General features: G+C 46.8%; 1 protein-coding gene across 1 annotated transcript in view; it reads left to right on the top strand.

Moving 5' to 3' along the window:
* The window catches only part of LOC147114109 (organic cation/carnitine transporter 2-like), a 95552-nt gene that overhangs the window by 67340 nt on the left and 14675 nt on the right, over nucleotides 1–13537 (top strand). Inside the window, exons 6-7 of the mRNA XM_085995729.1 lie at nucleotides 3018–3118; nucleotides 11556–11770. Of these exons, the coding sequence (XP_085851855.1) occupies nucleotides 3018–3118; nucleotides 11556–11770 (316 nt within the window). The remainder of the gene's footprint in view (nucleotides 1–3017; nucleotides 3119–11555; nucleotides 11771–13537) is intronic.

The following is a 13537-nucleotide window of genomic DNA, read 5'->3' as shown; positions in this document are numbered from 1 at the left end:
GTGGTCTTGGGCCAGGGATTCCCAGGTGTCGGTGGGGATGTTGCACTTTTTCAAGGAGGCTTTGAGGGTGTCCTTGAAGCATTTCCTCTGCCCACCTGGGGCTCGCTTGTTGTGTCAGAGCTCTGAGTAGAGCGCTTGTTTTGGGAGTCTCGTATCGGGCATGCGGGCGATGTGGCTCATCCATCGGAGCTGATCGAGCAAGGTCAAAGCTTCGATGCTGTGGATGTTGGCCTGAGCGAGAACACTGACGTTGGTGTGCCTAATCTGCCAATGGATTTGCAGGATCTTGTGAAGGCAGCATTGGTGGTACCTCTCCAGTGCTTTGAGGTGCCTGCTGTACATGGTCCATGTCTCTGAAGCATACAGGAGGGCGGGTATCATTACTGCTCTGTAGACCATGAGCTTGGTGCTGGGATTGAGGTCCTGGTCTTCAAACACTCTCTTCCTCAGGCGACCGAAGGCTGCACTGGCACACTGAAGGTGGTGCTGGACTTCATCATCGATGTCTGCCCTTGGTAATAGTTTATACTGCACTGTTTTCATGTTACTTGTAATCTAGGCTGAGTCTGAGGGCAGAATTTGTGGAGTTTACTCTGCCATTCAAAGTTCAGATTTTGGATCGGCCCAGAAATTGGAATCAAAGATTGGCAGGCAAAACTGTAATTGAATAATAGGCTGCCTTTAAAGTGGAGATGGTTCGGGAACAGTTGAAGTACATTCCCATGAAGGGGAAAGGTAGAACAACCAAAGCCAGAGCTCCCTGGATGATGAAAGAGATAGAGAGTAAGATAAAGCAGAAAAAAGGGGCGTATGACAGATGTCCGGTTGAGAATACAAGTGAGAACCAGGTTAAATATAGAACGTTCAGAGGGGAAGTGATAAATGAAATAAGAGGGGCAAAGAGGGAGTATGAGAATAGACTGGCAGCTAACATAAATGGGAATCCCAAAGTCTTCTATAGGCACATAAATAGTAAATGGGTAGTAAGAGGAGGGGTGGGGCCGATTAGGGACCAAAAAGGAGACCTATGCATGGAGGCAGAGGGCATGGCTGAGGTACTAAATGAGTAATTTGCATCTGTCTTTACGAAGGAAGAAGACACTGCCAAAGTCATAGTGAAAGAGGAGGTAGTTGAGATTTTGGATGGGATAAAAATTGACAAAGAGGCGGTACTAGAAAGGCTGGCAGTACTTAAAGTAGATAAGTCATCAGGACCAGATGGGATGCATCCTAGGATGCTGAGGGAAGTCAAGGTGGAAATTGTGGAGGTACTGGCCATAATCTTTCAATCCTCCTTGGATACGGGGGTGGTGCCAGAGGACTGGAAACATTGCAAATGTTACACCCTTCTTCAAAAAAGGGTGCAAGGATAAACCCAGCAACTACAAGCCAGTCAGCTTAACCTCGGTGATGAGGAAGCTTTTAGAAATGATAATCCAAGACAAAATTAACAGTCACTTGGACAAGTGTGGATTAATTAAGGGAAGCTAGTACGGATTTGTTAAAGGCAAATCGTGTTTACCTAACTTGATTGAATTTTTTGATGAGGTAATAGAGAGGGTTGATGAGGGCAATGCGGTTGATGTGGTGTACATAGACTTCCAAAAGGCGTTTGGTAAAGTGCCACACAATAGGCTTGCCAGCAAAGTTGAAGCCCATGGAATAAAAGGGACAGTGGCAGCATGGATACGAAATTGGCTAAGTGACAGGAAACTGAGAGTAGTGGTGAACGGTTGTTTTTTGGACTGGAGGAAGGTATACAGTGGTGTTGCCCAGGGATCAGTACTAGGACCATTGCTTTTCTTGATATATATTAATGATTTGGACTTAGGTGTACAGGGCACTTTTTCAAAATTAGTGGGAGACACAAAACTTGGAATTATAGTGAACAGTGAGGAGGATAGTGATAGACTTCAAGAGGACATAGACAGGCTGGTGGAATGGGCGGACATGTGGTTTAACGCAGAAAAGTGCAAAGTGAGACATTTTGGTAGGAAGAACGAGGAGAGGCAACATAAACTAAAGGGTATAATTCTAAAGGGGGTACATGAACAGAGAGACCTGGGGGTATATGTGCACAAATCATTAAAGGTGGCAGGGCAGGTTGAGAAAGCGATTTAAAAAAGCATACGGGATACTGGGCCTTATAAATAGAGGTATAGAGTACAAAAGCAAGGAAGTTATGATGAACCTTTTAAAACACTGATTTGGCCACAACTGGAGTATTGTGTCCAATTCTGGGCACCACACTTTAGGAAGGATGTGAAGGCTTTAGAGAGGGTGCAGAAAAGAATGGTTCCAAGGATTAGGGACTTCAGTTACATGGATAGTCTGGAAAAGCTGAGGTGGTTCTCCTTAGAGCAGAGAAGATTGAGAGGAGATTTGATAGAGTTAATTCAAAATCATGAGGGGTCTAGACAGAGTAGATAGAGAGAAACTGTACCCATTGGCGGAAGAGTCGAGAACCAGAGGACACAGATTTAAGGTGACTGGCAGAAGAACCAAAGGCGACATCAGGAAAAACTTTTTTACGCAGCGAGTGGTTATGATCTGGAATGCACTGCCTGAAAGGGTGGTGGAGGCAGATCCAATCAGCGCTTTCAAAAGGGAACTGGATAAGTACCTCAAGGAAAGAAATTTGCAGGGCTACAGGGAAAGGGCGGGGGAGTGGGACTAGCTGAAATGTTCTTGCAGAGAGCCGGCATAGGCTCAACGGGCCAAATGGCCTCCTACTGTGCTGTAACAATTCTATGATTCTATTATTCTAAAGAAGAATATATTTTGAATATAATGAGACGAGAGAGCATTCCACGTAGAAAATCATGAGATCCAAGAAGTGTTCTCCAATAAATGAAGATTATCACTGTTTTGGGGGCGGGAAAGGGAATTGCTCAGATTTGGAAAAGGCGAGTCCCATTTTTGCCACTTCATTTTGCAAGATGGGAATATATGTATGTGTGATATATATTCTCTCATATCAATTAACAGTAATACTGATTCCTCTGCTTTCCTTCCAGCTTGAAGATATAAAGGCTAAAAGTGTACAATCTTATACAATTATTCACTTGGTAAAAACCTATAATATCCGCGCCATCACTATCATAAACTTTCTAGTGTGGTGAGTATAAGAGCCAAGAAGAATCCTCAAGTATGCTGATGAAATAAATCTGGGCTTCCTATCTATTGTTTTAAGGACTAAAAGTATTACATAACTCAGAGGCCTAGAAATTCGATTGTGTGTGCAAATGAGCACTACTTTAGGATTAGGTGCAAGGACCACGTGAAAATGGTGCTGGAACCGCATCAGAATGTGTCAGGCATGGTGCCAGCACTACCCACGCTGCTTATTGGCTGCGCGCCTGTTTGGGGGAGGGGGTTGTAAATTAGCAGTCTCTGCCGCCACTTAAAGGCAAGTCTGCATCTCTTAAAGGGGAGGTGCACTTTAGCTGCACTGGAGAAAGACAAAAATGGCTCCAAGAGCTGTAGATCAAAACACAATGCCGATTTAGAGGCCCTGGCCCAGACAGTGGACAGCAGAAGGGAGATCCTGTTCCCCCAGGGGGTAGAAAGCCCTCCAGGCAACACTTCCGCTATCAGTCCGAGGAAGTGGTTGAGGAAGTCAATGCAAGGAGCTTAGTTCCCAGGACATGGCTGCAATGCCGAAAAAGTTTAATGACCTCAGCAGAGTTGCCAAGGTAAGATTCCTATCTCAAGTACTCTCTCCTCATACCTGCATCACCTGCAGCCTCACTACTTACAACACTCCCCTACAATCACTGCATCATACTTCACTCCACCTTTTTTAAAATTTGTTTATGGGATGTGGGCATTGCTGGCAAGACCAGCATTTATTGCCTATCCCTAACTGCCCTTGAAAAGGTGGTGGTGAGCTGCCCTCTTGAACCACTGCAGTCCATGTGGTGAAGGTACTCGCACAGTGCTGTTAGGTAGGGAGTTCCAGGATTTTGATCCAGCGATGATGAAGGAACGGCAATATACTTCTAAGTCAGGATGGTGTGTGACTTGGAGGTGGTGATGTTCCCATGCGCCTGCTGCCCTTGTCCTTCTAGGTGGAAGAGGTCGCGGGTTTGAGAGGTGCTGCCGAAGCAGCCTTGGTGAGCTGCTGCAGTGCATCTTGTAGATGGTACACACTGCAGCCATGGTATGCCGGTGGTGGATGGGGTGCCAATGAAGTGGGCTGCTTTGTCCTGGATGTTGTTGAGCTTCTGAGTATTGCTGGAGCTGCACTCATTCAGGCAAGTGGAGAGTATTCCATCACACTCCTGACTTGTGCCTTGTAGATGGTGGAAAGGCTTTGGGGAGTCAGGAGGTTAGACACTTGCCACAGAACACCTAACCTCTGACCTGCTCTTGTTGCCACAGTATTTATGTGGCTGGTCCAGTTAAGTTTCTGGTCAATGGTGACCCCCAGGATGTTGATGGAGGGGGATTCAGCAATGGTAATGCCGTTGAATGTCAAGGGGCAGTGTTTAGGCTGTCGCTTGTTGGAGGTAGTCATTGTCTGGCACTTCTGTGGTGCAAATGTTACTTGCCACTTATCAGCCCAAGCCTGAGCATCGTCCAGGTCTTGTTGCATGCGGGCATGGACTGCTTCATTATCTGAGAAGTTGTGAATGGTGCAGAACACTGTGCAGTCATCAGCGAACATCCTCATTTCTGACCTTATGTTGGAGGGAAGGTTATTGATGAAGCAGCTGAAGCTGGTTGGGCCTAGGACACTGCCCTGAGGAACTCCTGCAGCGATGTCCTGGGGCTGTGATAATTGACTTTCAACCACCACAACCATCTTCCTTTGTGCTAGGTATGACTCCAGCCCGTGGAGAATTTCCCCCCTAATTCCCATTGACTTCAGTTTTACTAGGGCTCCTTGATGCCACTCGGTCAAATGCTGCCTTGATGTCAAGGGCAGTCACTCTCACCACACCTCTGGAATTTAGTTCCTTTGTCCATGTTTGGACCAAGGCTGTAATGAGGTCGGGAGCCGAGTGGTCTTGGCGGAACCCAAGCTAGGCATCAGTGAGCAGGTTATTGGTTAGTAAGTGCCGCTTGATAGCACTGTTGATGACACCTTCTATCACTTTGCTGATGATTGAGAGTAGACTGATGGGGCGGTAATTGGCCGGATTGGATTTGTCCTGCTTTTTGTGGACAGGACATACCTGGGCAGTTTTCCACATTGCCGGATAGATGCCAGTGTTGTAGCTGTACTGGAACAGCTTGGCTAGAGGCACGGCTAGTACTGGAGCAGAAATCTTCAGCACGATAGCCGGGATGTTGTCGGGACTCATAGCCTTTGTTGTATCCGGTGCGCTCAGCCGTTTCTTGAATCGAATTGGCTGATGACTAGCTTCTGTGATGGTGGGGACTTCAGGAGTACCTCGTTCTCCTCCTACCCACATGGTCTGCACCTCCCATTCTCAGCAGTATTGCAATCCTCACTTACCCAGACTTCACATCTTGCACACATCTGCACTATTTTACCATGATAGGCATATTCTCAAAACAGCTCACTAGGCTGTCAGTAACACAGTCCCCTCTTTGTTGCAGAAGGTTGCATGCAACATGAGGCAACAGACAGCGACTGGAGAATCCACGTACACAACTTCTCTCCACTTGAGGAACATACTGGACATCACGGACAGGCCGAAGGTCATGGCCTTGGTGAGCAGCAACACTGGATGAGACATTGTGCATTACCCTCTTTTTCCCTTCTCACATCGTCGCACCCTACACACTCTGCATGACAAACTGGAACTGCTTTCAGCATCCACGCATCTCTCTCTGCTCTCCCTTCACACTAAAAGCCAATGCTTGTCTCTCTCTTTCATTTCAGGTGCTTAAAATGCCAAGGCTCCTGTGCCAGTGCAGGAAAGGGAAAGTAGCCTTCCTGAAGATGCAGCATCACTCGATCTGACCATAGCAAGCAGCAGCTCAGAGACTGGCAGCACATGTATTTTAGAGGGTAGGCTACAGGTTGAATTACCTGGCATGTGTGCAGAAGCTAGGGCAGGGGGATAGGATGCCACAGGTAACAGCTTGCTGGAGGGCAGGATCACATACTAGCTCTTCTGTAGAAGACTCAGATGCTGACTTCAAGAATCCAGAAACTTATACTGAAGAAGGCTGATGGACATACATCAGGAAATTCTAGGTGCACTGGGCAGCCTGCCAACAAGCTTGTACTCCATGGCTCAGAGCATGTAGGAGACCAGCTCCTACTTGGGTTGGGACTTCGTGCAGAGCATAGAGACAACTCTGCAAGCAGGACCAAATTGTCAGCTGTCCACCATGACAGTGGAGACGGTCAGTGATAGCTCTGACAGTTTCCATGGCAGCTCACACTACTGCCATGGAAACTCAGACAGTTGCCATCTTGGCTCTGGGGGCAGTCACTGACAGGAGCTTCCAGAGCGTTAAATCACTCCTACACTCTATTCTCAAGCAGCACTGTAGCAGTACTGAGGTGCTGCACTGGGAGACTGGCCTTGACTGCATGGGAGAGGCACCCACTGCCTTTTCTTAGGGGAGCAGACATGCATGAAACAACTAGCTGGGACAGTCTGCCCTGGCACATGCAGAGTATGCAGTCTATAGTTGGATCCTCAAGGCTCAGAGCTGCTCAAGGTTGCCCGCCACAGCCATGTGAAGTGTCCTCCATGGATGCTCAGCAGCCTTCCACTTTCCAAGCTGTAGCCACTGGCAATACACCTCGTAGGAGCACTAAGATAAGTAATCGAGTAAACAAGGCAGGGACTAGGGGGTGTCATAAGGGTGATAATTATTCTAGTTAACTGTTACTCAGATCTGAAGTGAGTTGTTGAAGTAAAGCTTCTATTTTCTGGATTTGGTGTTGGTGTTCATATTTGTAGTCAGTTGAGGCAAAGATCAGTTAGGCTGTACTGACTGTGAGGAATCAGAAGGTGGTAGTGAGGATGCTGTTGATAAAGGTTGCGGTACTGTTGGTGTATTGGGGATGGGAGTGATGGTTCAGGTGAAGCGCCCTTGGATTAGCTGCTCTCTGAGAGCTCTGGTAGCTTGGGGCACTGGTGGTTGATGCTGCTCCTGCTCTTCTTCCTCTTAGGAACATAGGAACAGGAGTAGGCCATTCAGTCCTTCGAGCCTGCTCCGCCATTCAATGAGATCATGGCTGATCTGCGACCTAACTCCATACACCCGCCTTTGGCCCATATCCCTTAATACCTTTGGTTAACAGAAAGCTATCAATCTCCAATTTAAAATTTACAATTGATCTAGCATCAATTGACGTTTGTGGAAGAGAGTTCCAAACTTCTACCGCCCTTTGTGTGTAGAAGTGTTTCCTAATTTCACTCCTGAAAGGTCTGGCTCTAATTTTTAGACTATGCCCCCTAGTCCTAGAATCCCCAACTAGTGCAAATAGTTTCTCTCTATCTACCCTATCTGTTCCCCTTAATATCTTGAATTCTTCGATCAGATCACCCCTTAACCTTCTAAATTCTAGGGAATACAACCCTAATTTGTGTAATCTCTCCTCGTAACTTAACCCTTGAAGTCCGGGTATTATTCTGGTAAACCTCCAAGGCCAATATATCCTTCCTAAGGTGTGGTGCCCAGAACTGCTCACAGTACTCCAGGTGTGGTCTAACCAGGGCTTTGTATAGCTGCAGCATAACTTCTACACCCTTGTATCCTAGTCCTCTAGATATAAAGGCCAGCATCCCATTAGCCTTTTTGATTATTTTCTGTACCTGTTCATGACATTTTAATGATCTATGTATCTGGAGCACCAAGTCTCTTTGGACATCCACTGCTTTTAGCTTTTCACCATTTAGAAAGTACCCTGTTCTATCCTTTTTAGGTCCAAAGTGGATGACCTGACATTTGCCTACATTGAAATCCATTTGCCAGTTTTGCCCTTCACTTAATCTGTCGATTATCCCTTTGTAATTTTATGCTTCCATCTACACTGCCTACAATTCCACCTATCTTTGTATCGTCGGAAAATTTGGATATATGACTTTCTAAGTTGTTAATAAATACTGTGAATAGTTGAGGATCCAACACAGATCCCTGCGAGACACCACTTTTCGTGCTTCTCTTTCACCTCCTCCTCCTCATCATGGACTGGTTGGGCCAAATGGCCTGTTTCTGTGCTGTATATCCTATGTAATAATCATCATCCTCTTCCAGTTTTTAATACCCAGGTGGTAGTAAGGCCTGGTCCTTCAGTATAGTGATGTTATGCAGCATATGACTACAAATCTGAAAACACAGTGACGGGTGTCCTGCACAGCTCCTCCTGAATGGTCCAGGCATCGGAAGTGTTGCTTGTGCATGCCAATGGTCTGCTGAATTAGATTTCTGATGATGGTATGGCTCTCGTTGTAGGCATGCTCTGTGTCTGTGCCCAGGTTCCTGACAAGAGTCATGTCTGGAAGGGATATCCTTTGTCACGAAGTAGCCAGCCTATGACCTGACAGCCTGGTTGGAATAAAGGCACAGAGGACTGACGCAGGATGAATGAATCATGACTACTGCCAAAAAACTGGGCAGAGACCTACATGGTGTGCTTCCAGTGGTCATAAGGAAGCTGCACATTCAGAGAGAGGTATCTCTTTCTATTGACAAAGATGGCAGGCTGGCAATGGGGAACATGCAGGGCAATTTGGTGCAGTCTGTAGCACCTTCGACCTTGTGGAAGCCTGCAATGTGGATGAAGCCTAGTGCTTTCTCATCCTGCTGTGTTCTGTCCATGGGGAATATGATGTATGAGTTCCTCCTGGTGTAGAGAGCCTCCATCACCCAGATACAGTGGTACACAGAAAACTGTGATATGTCACTGATGTTACCTGCTACAGCCTGGAATGACCCTGTGCTGTAACAATTAAAGGCCATGGTGACCTTGACAGCTACAGGCAGTGCTGCCCCTGCCCTGGTTCTGGGCTCCAATTGTGGCTGCAGTAAGTGACCTCATACGTTGCTCCTCGGTGAAGCTGAGGTATGAAAATTGTTCCTGAAGACCTGCTGTGGGTATGACACAGTGCCATAGTGCCCAGTGTCCTCTTCCTCCATATTCTCCAAGCTGCTCCTGCTCTCTCCTGTTTTCATCGCTGCTTCTTCTCCAGCCCCAAAGGTACACCTAACAGACCGCCCATGGTTGGACAAAACTCTTTCCAAAGCAGCCCAGCACCAGCACAAAGTTGTTCCCAGAAGTCAGAATTCAGTTGTGAAACCACAGAAAATAGTCAAAAAAAGGGCTCAGAAGTTAACTAGCAGCCTACGAGAACAAACCAGCAACTAACTTGTATAGACAGGGTAGCCCTTTAAATACCACTCCTGTAGGATATTTCCTGACTGTTAGCTTTATGAGTTGCTGGGCGAGTTTATCACATGGAGAGTCAAGCACTAGGATAGACCAATTTCACAAAAGGAACCTACAATCATCGTAGGACCCTTATTTTAATATTATAATGAGCTTCCTGAATAGCTCTGACATGCACCATGGATGTCTATGGAGGAGTCGGATCCAATATGTTGGGCAGCACGGGACAGTGCACGTGCACCACCACCACATTGGACATGCCCCTGAAAAATGGATGCAGCATGATTGAATTTCTAGGCCAGAGTTTTTACTGCATAGGAGGGTTGATGTGTCCATCTAGTTTTCTATAGAACAGCTTTAACTATCTCTATCTTTTACGAGGAAGTAGACTGCATTGGCCATATTAAAAAAATGTAATGTTGCTTCCTTTTGAATTCTAGCAAGAACAGTATCATTACGCTGTCTTTGTTTCAAGCTTTTTTTTATCCCATCCCCTTTGGTGCCTCCACACCATGTGATAATCTGTGGCTGAGGGCCAAGCTTGTAAATAACTTGCTTCAAGGCCTCTCTGTGTTTCCTGAGATACAGCCATGTGTGTTTATTGTAAACAGGTGGCCCTTAATGGTGGAGTCTCATAGGAACAGGAGTAGACCATTTTGTCTCTCGATCCTGCTCCACCACTCAATTAGGTCATGGCTAACCTGTACCTCAGCTCCATTATACCCGCCTTAGCTACAGATCCCTTGATACCCTTACCCAACAAAAATCTATCGATCTCAATCTTGAAAGCTCAATTGTCCTAGCATCCACAACCTTTTGGGGGCAGAGAATTCCAGATGTCTACTAAACTTTGTATGAAAAAGTGCTTCCTGATTTCCCTCCTAAATGGCCCAGCTCTAAAAGATTATGGCCTAGAAATTCGGTGGGCTGCGCCACCAGTTAGCGCCTAAAGAGGGCACTCAGTGGCTTTAGCGCCACTGGCCGCGCCTCCTGCGATATTTAGCGGGGCGCTAATGGCGGCGTTATCCTGTAGTGCTGCGCCGCCACCGATGACGTCATCGGTGTGCGCAGCGCCCCGATCGATATTTGGTCGCGCCCGCCTCTGTAACGCCGGTCGCAAATTGCGCCCGGTTCACGGGGCCTACCTGTGGCGGTAGTGGCGCAAACTAAGGTGGAGGTGCGGGGCGGCCATTTTTTTCGGTGGCCGCCTGCCAGCACCTCCATCCCCGGCCTCCTGATTTCACGCCCCCCCCCCGGGCAGTGCCGGCTGTGTCCCGAGAGCCCGGCACTTCTCCTCAGTGCCGGGCTCTTTTGCTGGCACTCGCGATCGGTCATCGCGCTGGTGCAGGCCCCTCCCCCTTAAGAAGGGGAGGTAGGCCTGCAGTACCGCAGTGCGCCGTGCCGCAGCATATGGCGCTGCGGCATGTTGCGCTGCGATATTCAGTTTGAGCGCCCCAAGAGGGACACGGGGCACCTCGAGCAGCGCCCCGCGACCCTCTTGGGGTGCTCAAACTGAATTTCCGGTGGGCGCAACGGCTCCGTTCGCAGCAGTAATTCCGGCACCCAGGCGAGCTTGGCGCCCCGTTTGGGGCTCCACCGAATTTCTAGGCCTATGTCCCCTAGTTCTTTATTTCCCCCATCGGAGGAAATAGTTTCTCTGCATCTATCCTATAGAATCCTTTTAACATTTTAAACACCTCAATCAGATCACACCTCAATCTTCTATACTCAAGGGAATACAAGCCAGGTTTATTCAACCTGTCCTCATAATTTAAACCTTTTAGCCCAGTGTCATTCTGGTGAATCTGCACTGCAGCCCCTCCAAGGCCAATATAGCCTTCCTGAAGTGCGGTGCCCAGAACTGAACGCAGAACTCCAGGTGGGTCCTGACCAAGGCTCAACACAACTGAAGGATAACTTCCTGCCCTTTGTATTCCAGCCTCTTTGAGATAAATACCAACATTCCATTAGCCTTTTTGATTGCTTTTTGGATCTGTCTACCTGCTTTAAATGATTTGTGTACTTGGGACTCCAAAATCTCTTTGCTCAAGTTACTTCCAGAGGACACTCAGTGCACTTGACATTAACAGAGTACTCAGAGCAGGGTCTGTAGCCTGCACGATTGGAGCACAAATGAAATAGGGACAAAATCCAGAAAGGCAAAAATGGAAAAGGGAGGGAGAAATAAGTTTTAAAAAGCATTTTACAAGAAGATTGTACCATTTTGTTGTAGGATGATTCTATCAATTGAATACTATGGTCTGTCCTTGAACACACCCAATCTCAGCGGTGATGCCTATTTGAACAGTTTCTTCTCTGCTGCCATTGAAGTTCCAGCCTACACAGCAGCTTGGCTTCTTCTCCAGAGGTTCCCCCGCAGGTTCAGCCTTTCAGGCGCACTTTTTCTTGGAGGACTTGTCCTTTTCTTCATCCAGCTTGTACCTTCAAGTAAATGCTTACGATACATCTACGATTATTGTCTTTGTTAACATGCATCATTTCATGGTAAATTGAAATATACAGGTGGTGTAATACTGTAGAGTTTTTAGCATTCCAGCACATTGTGCTACAAATGAAGACGACCTCACTTTCCTATTCTTGTATGTTCACTGATCTTAACCTGCATCATAAGGATTGAGCACTTAGTGGAGCCCAGTAGGGAGAGAAAATCAGTAGGTGACTAGCATTGTAAATTTTGCCTAAGAATCAGTATGAAGCAGTTGAATCCCACTTTTATTTTGTTGCCACTGAACCCACCAAACAGCATAGCTGAAGCCAATACAAACCCCTAGAATATAATGGGGTATAAATTGTCTTGGACGGTAGCACATAATGGGCGATAGCAATTTAGTAGCACGTTTTGCTCTCCCGCCCAAGACAAATTTATATCCCAATGTGCCTTATACTGTTTATTAAAAGTACCCTATATCTACTAACTGGTGCTTCTCTCCCTCCTACAGGGCAGTTGAGTCATGCTAGTAAGTAGAGGGAACCCATGTACTAGAGAGAATTAAGTCCCATACAACAGTTCTTAGAGTTACATAGAGCATTTAATGTAAGAAATATTCCATGGCATTTCACAGATGGGCGTAAAGAAAATGGACCCTGAGCATGAAGGGAGAAAATAGGAGGGTTGAGCAAAAGCTATTGAACAGATGGGTTTTGAGGAGGCTTTTAAAGGAGGAATGAGATGGAGAGGCAGAATGCTTTGGGAGGGAATTCCGGAGAATAGGACCTAAGCAGCTGAAGGTGCTGCCACCAATGGTGAAGGAATGGGAAGATGCATAAAAGACTGGAGTCAAAGGAACTAATTATTTTGGAGTGGGTGCAGGTGCCATGGAGGGTTTTAAAGATGAGAATGAGGATTTTAAATTGAATGTATTGGGGGACAGGGAACCAATGTAGATAATCGAGGACAAGAGTGATGGGCAAGTGGGACTTAGTGGCAGAGTTGTGGAAATATTAAGAGTTCTTGAGGGCGTAGGATGAAGGTCAACAAGGAGAACATTAAAGGCTTGTACAAGGGTTTCAGCAGTGAGATGATGAAACAATGCTGTGGAAGGTGGAAGAAAGCAGTCTTGGCGATGGAACAGATATGGGGTTCAAAATTCAGCTCAGGGTCGAACAAGACACCAAGGCTGTGAACGGCTTGGTTCAGTATGGCAGTGGTTGTGTAAAGGGAAAGAACCAGAGGCAAGAGAATGAAGTTTGTGGTGAGGGGCAAAGACAATGGATTCAGTATTCCCAATACTGAGCTGGAGGAAATTATGATTCATCCAAAACTGGATGTTGGAAAATCAATTTGACAGCAGAGGGGAGCTGAGCGAGGCGGTAGAGGTAGAGCTGGGTGTCATCAGCATATGTGTGAAAGCTGAACCTATACCCGAGTATGATGTTATCAAGGGCAACATGCAGATGAGGAAGAGAAGAGGTGGCAAGAACTTTAGCGTTGACAGTGTGGGGGCGAGGGAGCAAGAAAAGCCATTGCTGGAGATGAACTGACTATGTTCAGATAGGTAGGAATACAAACATGCAAGGGAAGTTCAACAGAGCTGGGCAATGGAGGAAAAGTGTTGGAGGAGGATGCTGTGGTCAGCCATGTTGAACTCTGAGGAGGTCAGGAGGATGGGGGGTAATGCACCACAGTCACAACCACAAAATATGTTGTTTGTGACTTTAGCTAACGCCATTTTAGTGCAGTAAGAATGGTGATAG

This window comes from Somniosus microcephalus, chromosome 8, assembly GCF_052327205.1.
Source record: "Somniosus microcephalus isolate GS21.2 chromosome 8, FLI_Smic_1.0, whole genome shotgun sequence".
Classification (NCBI taxonomy): Eukaryota; Metazoa; Chordata; class Chondrichthyes; order Squaliformes; family Somniosidae; genus Somniosus; species Somniosus microcephalus.
This window is presented reverse-complemented; position numbering and strand designations above follow the sequence as displayed.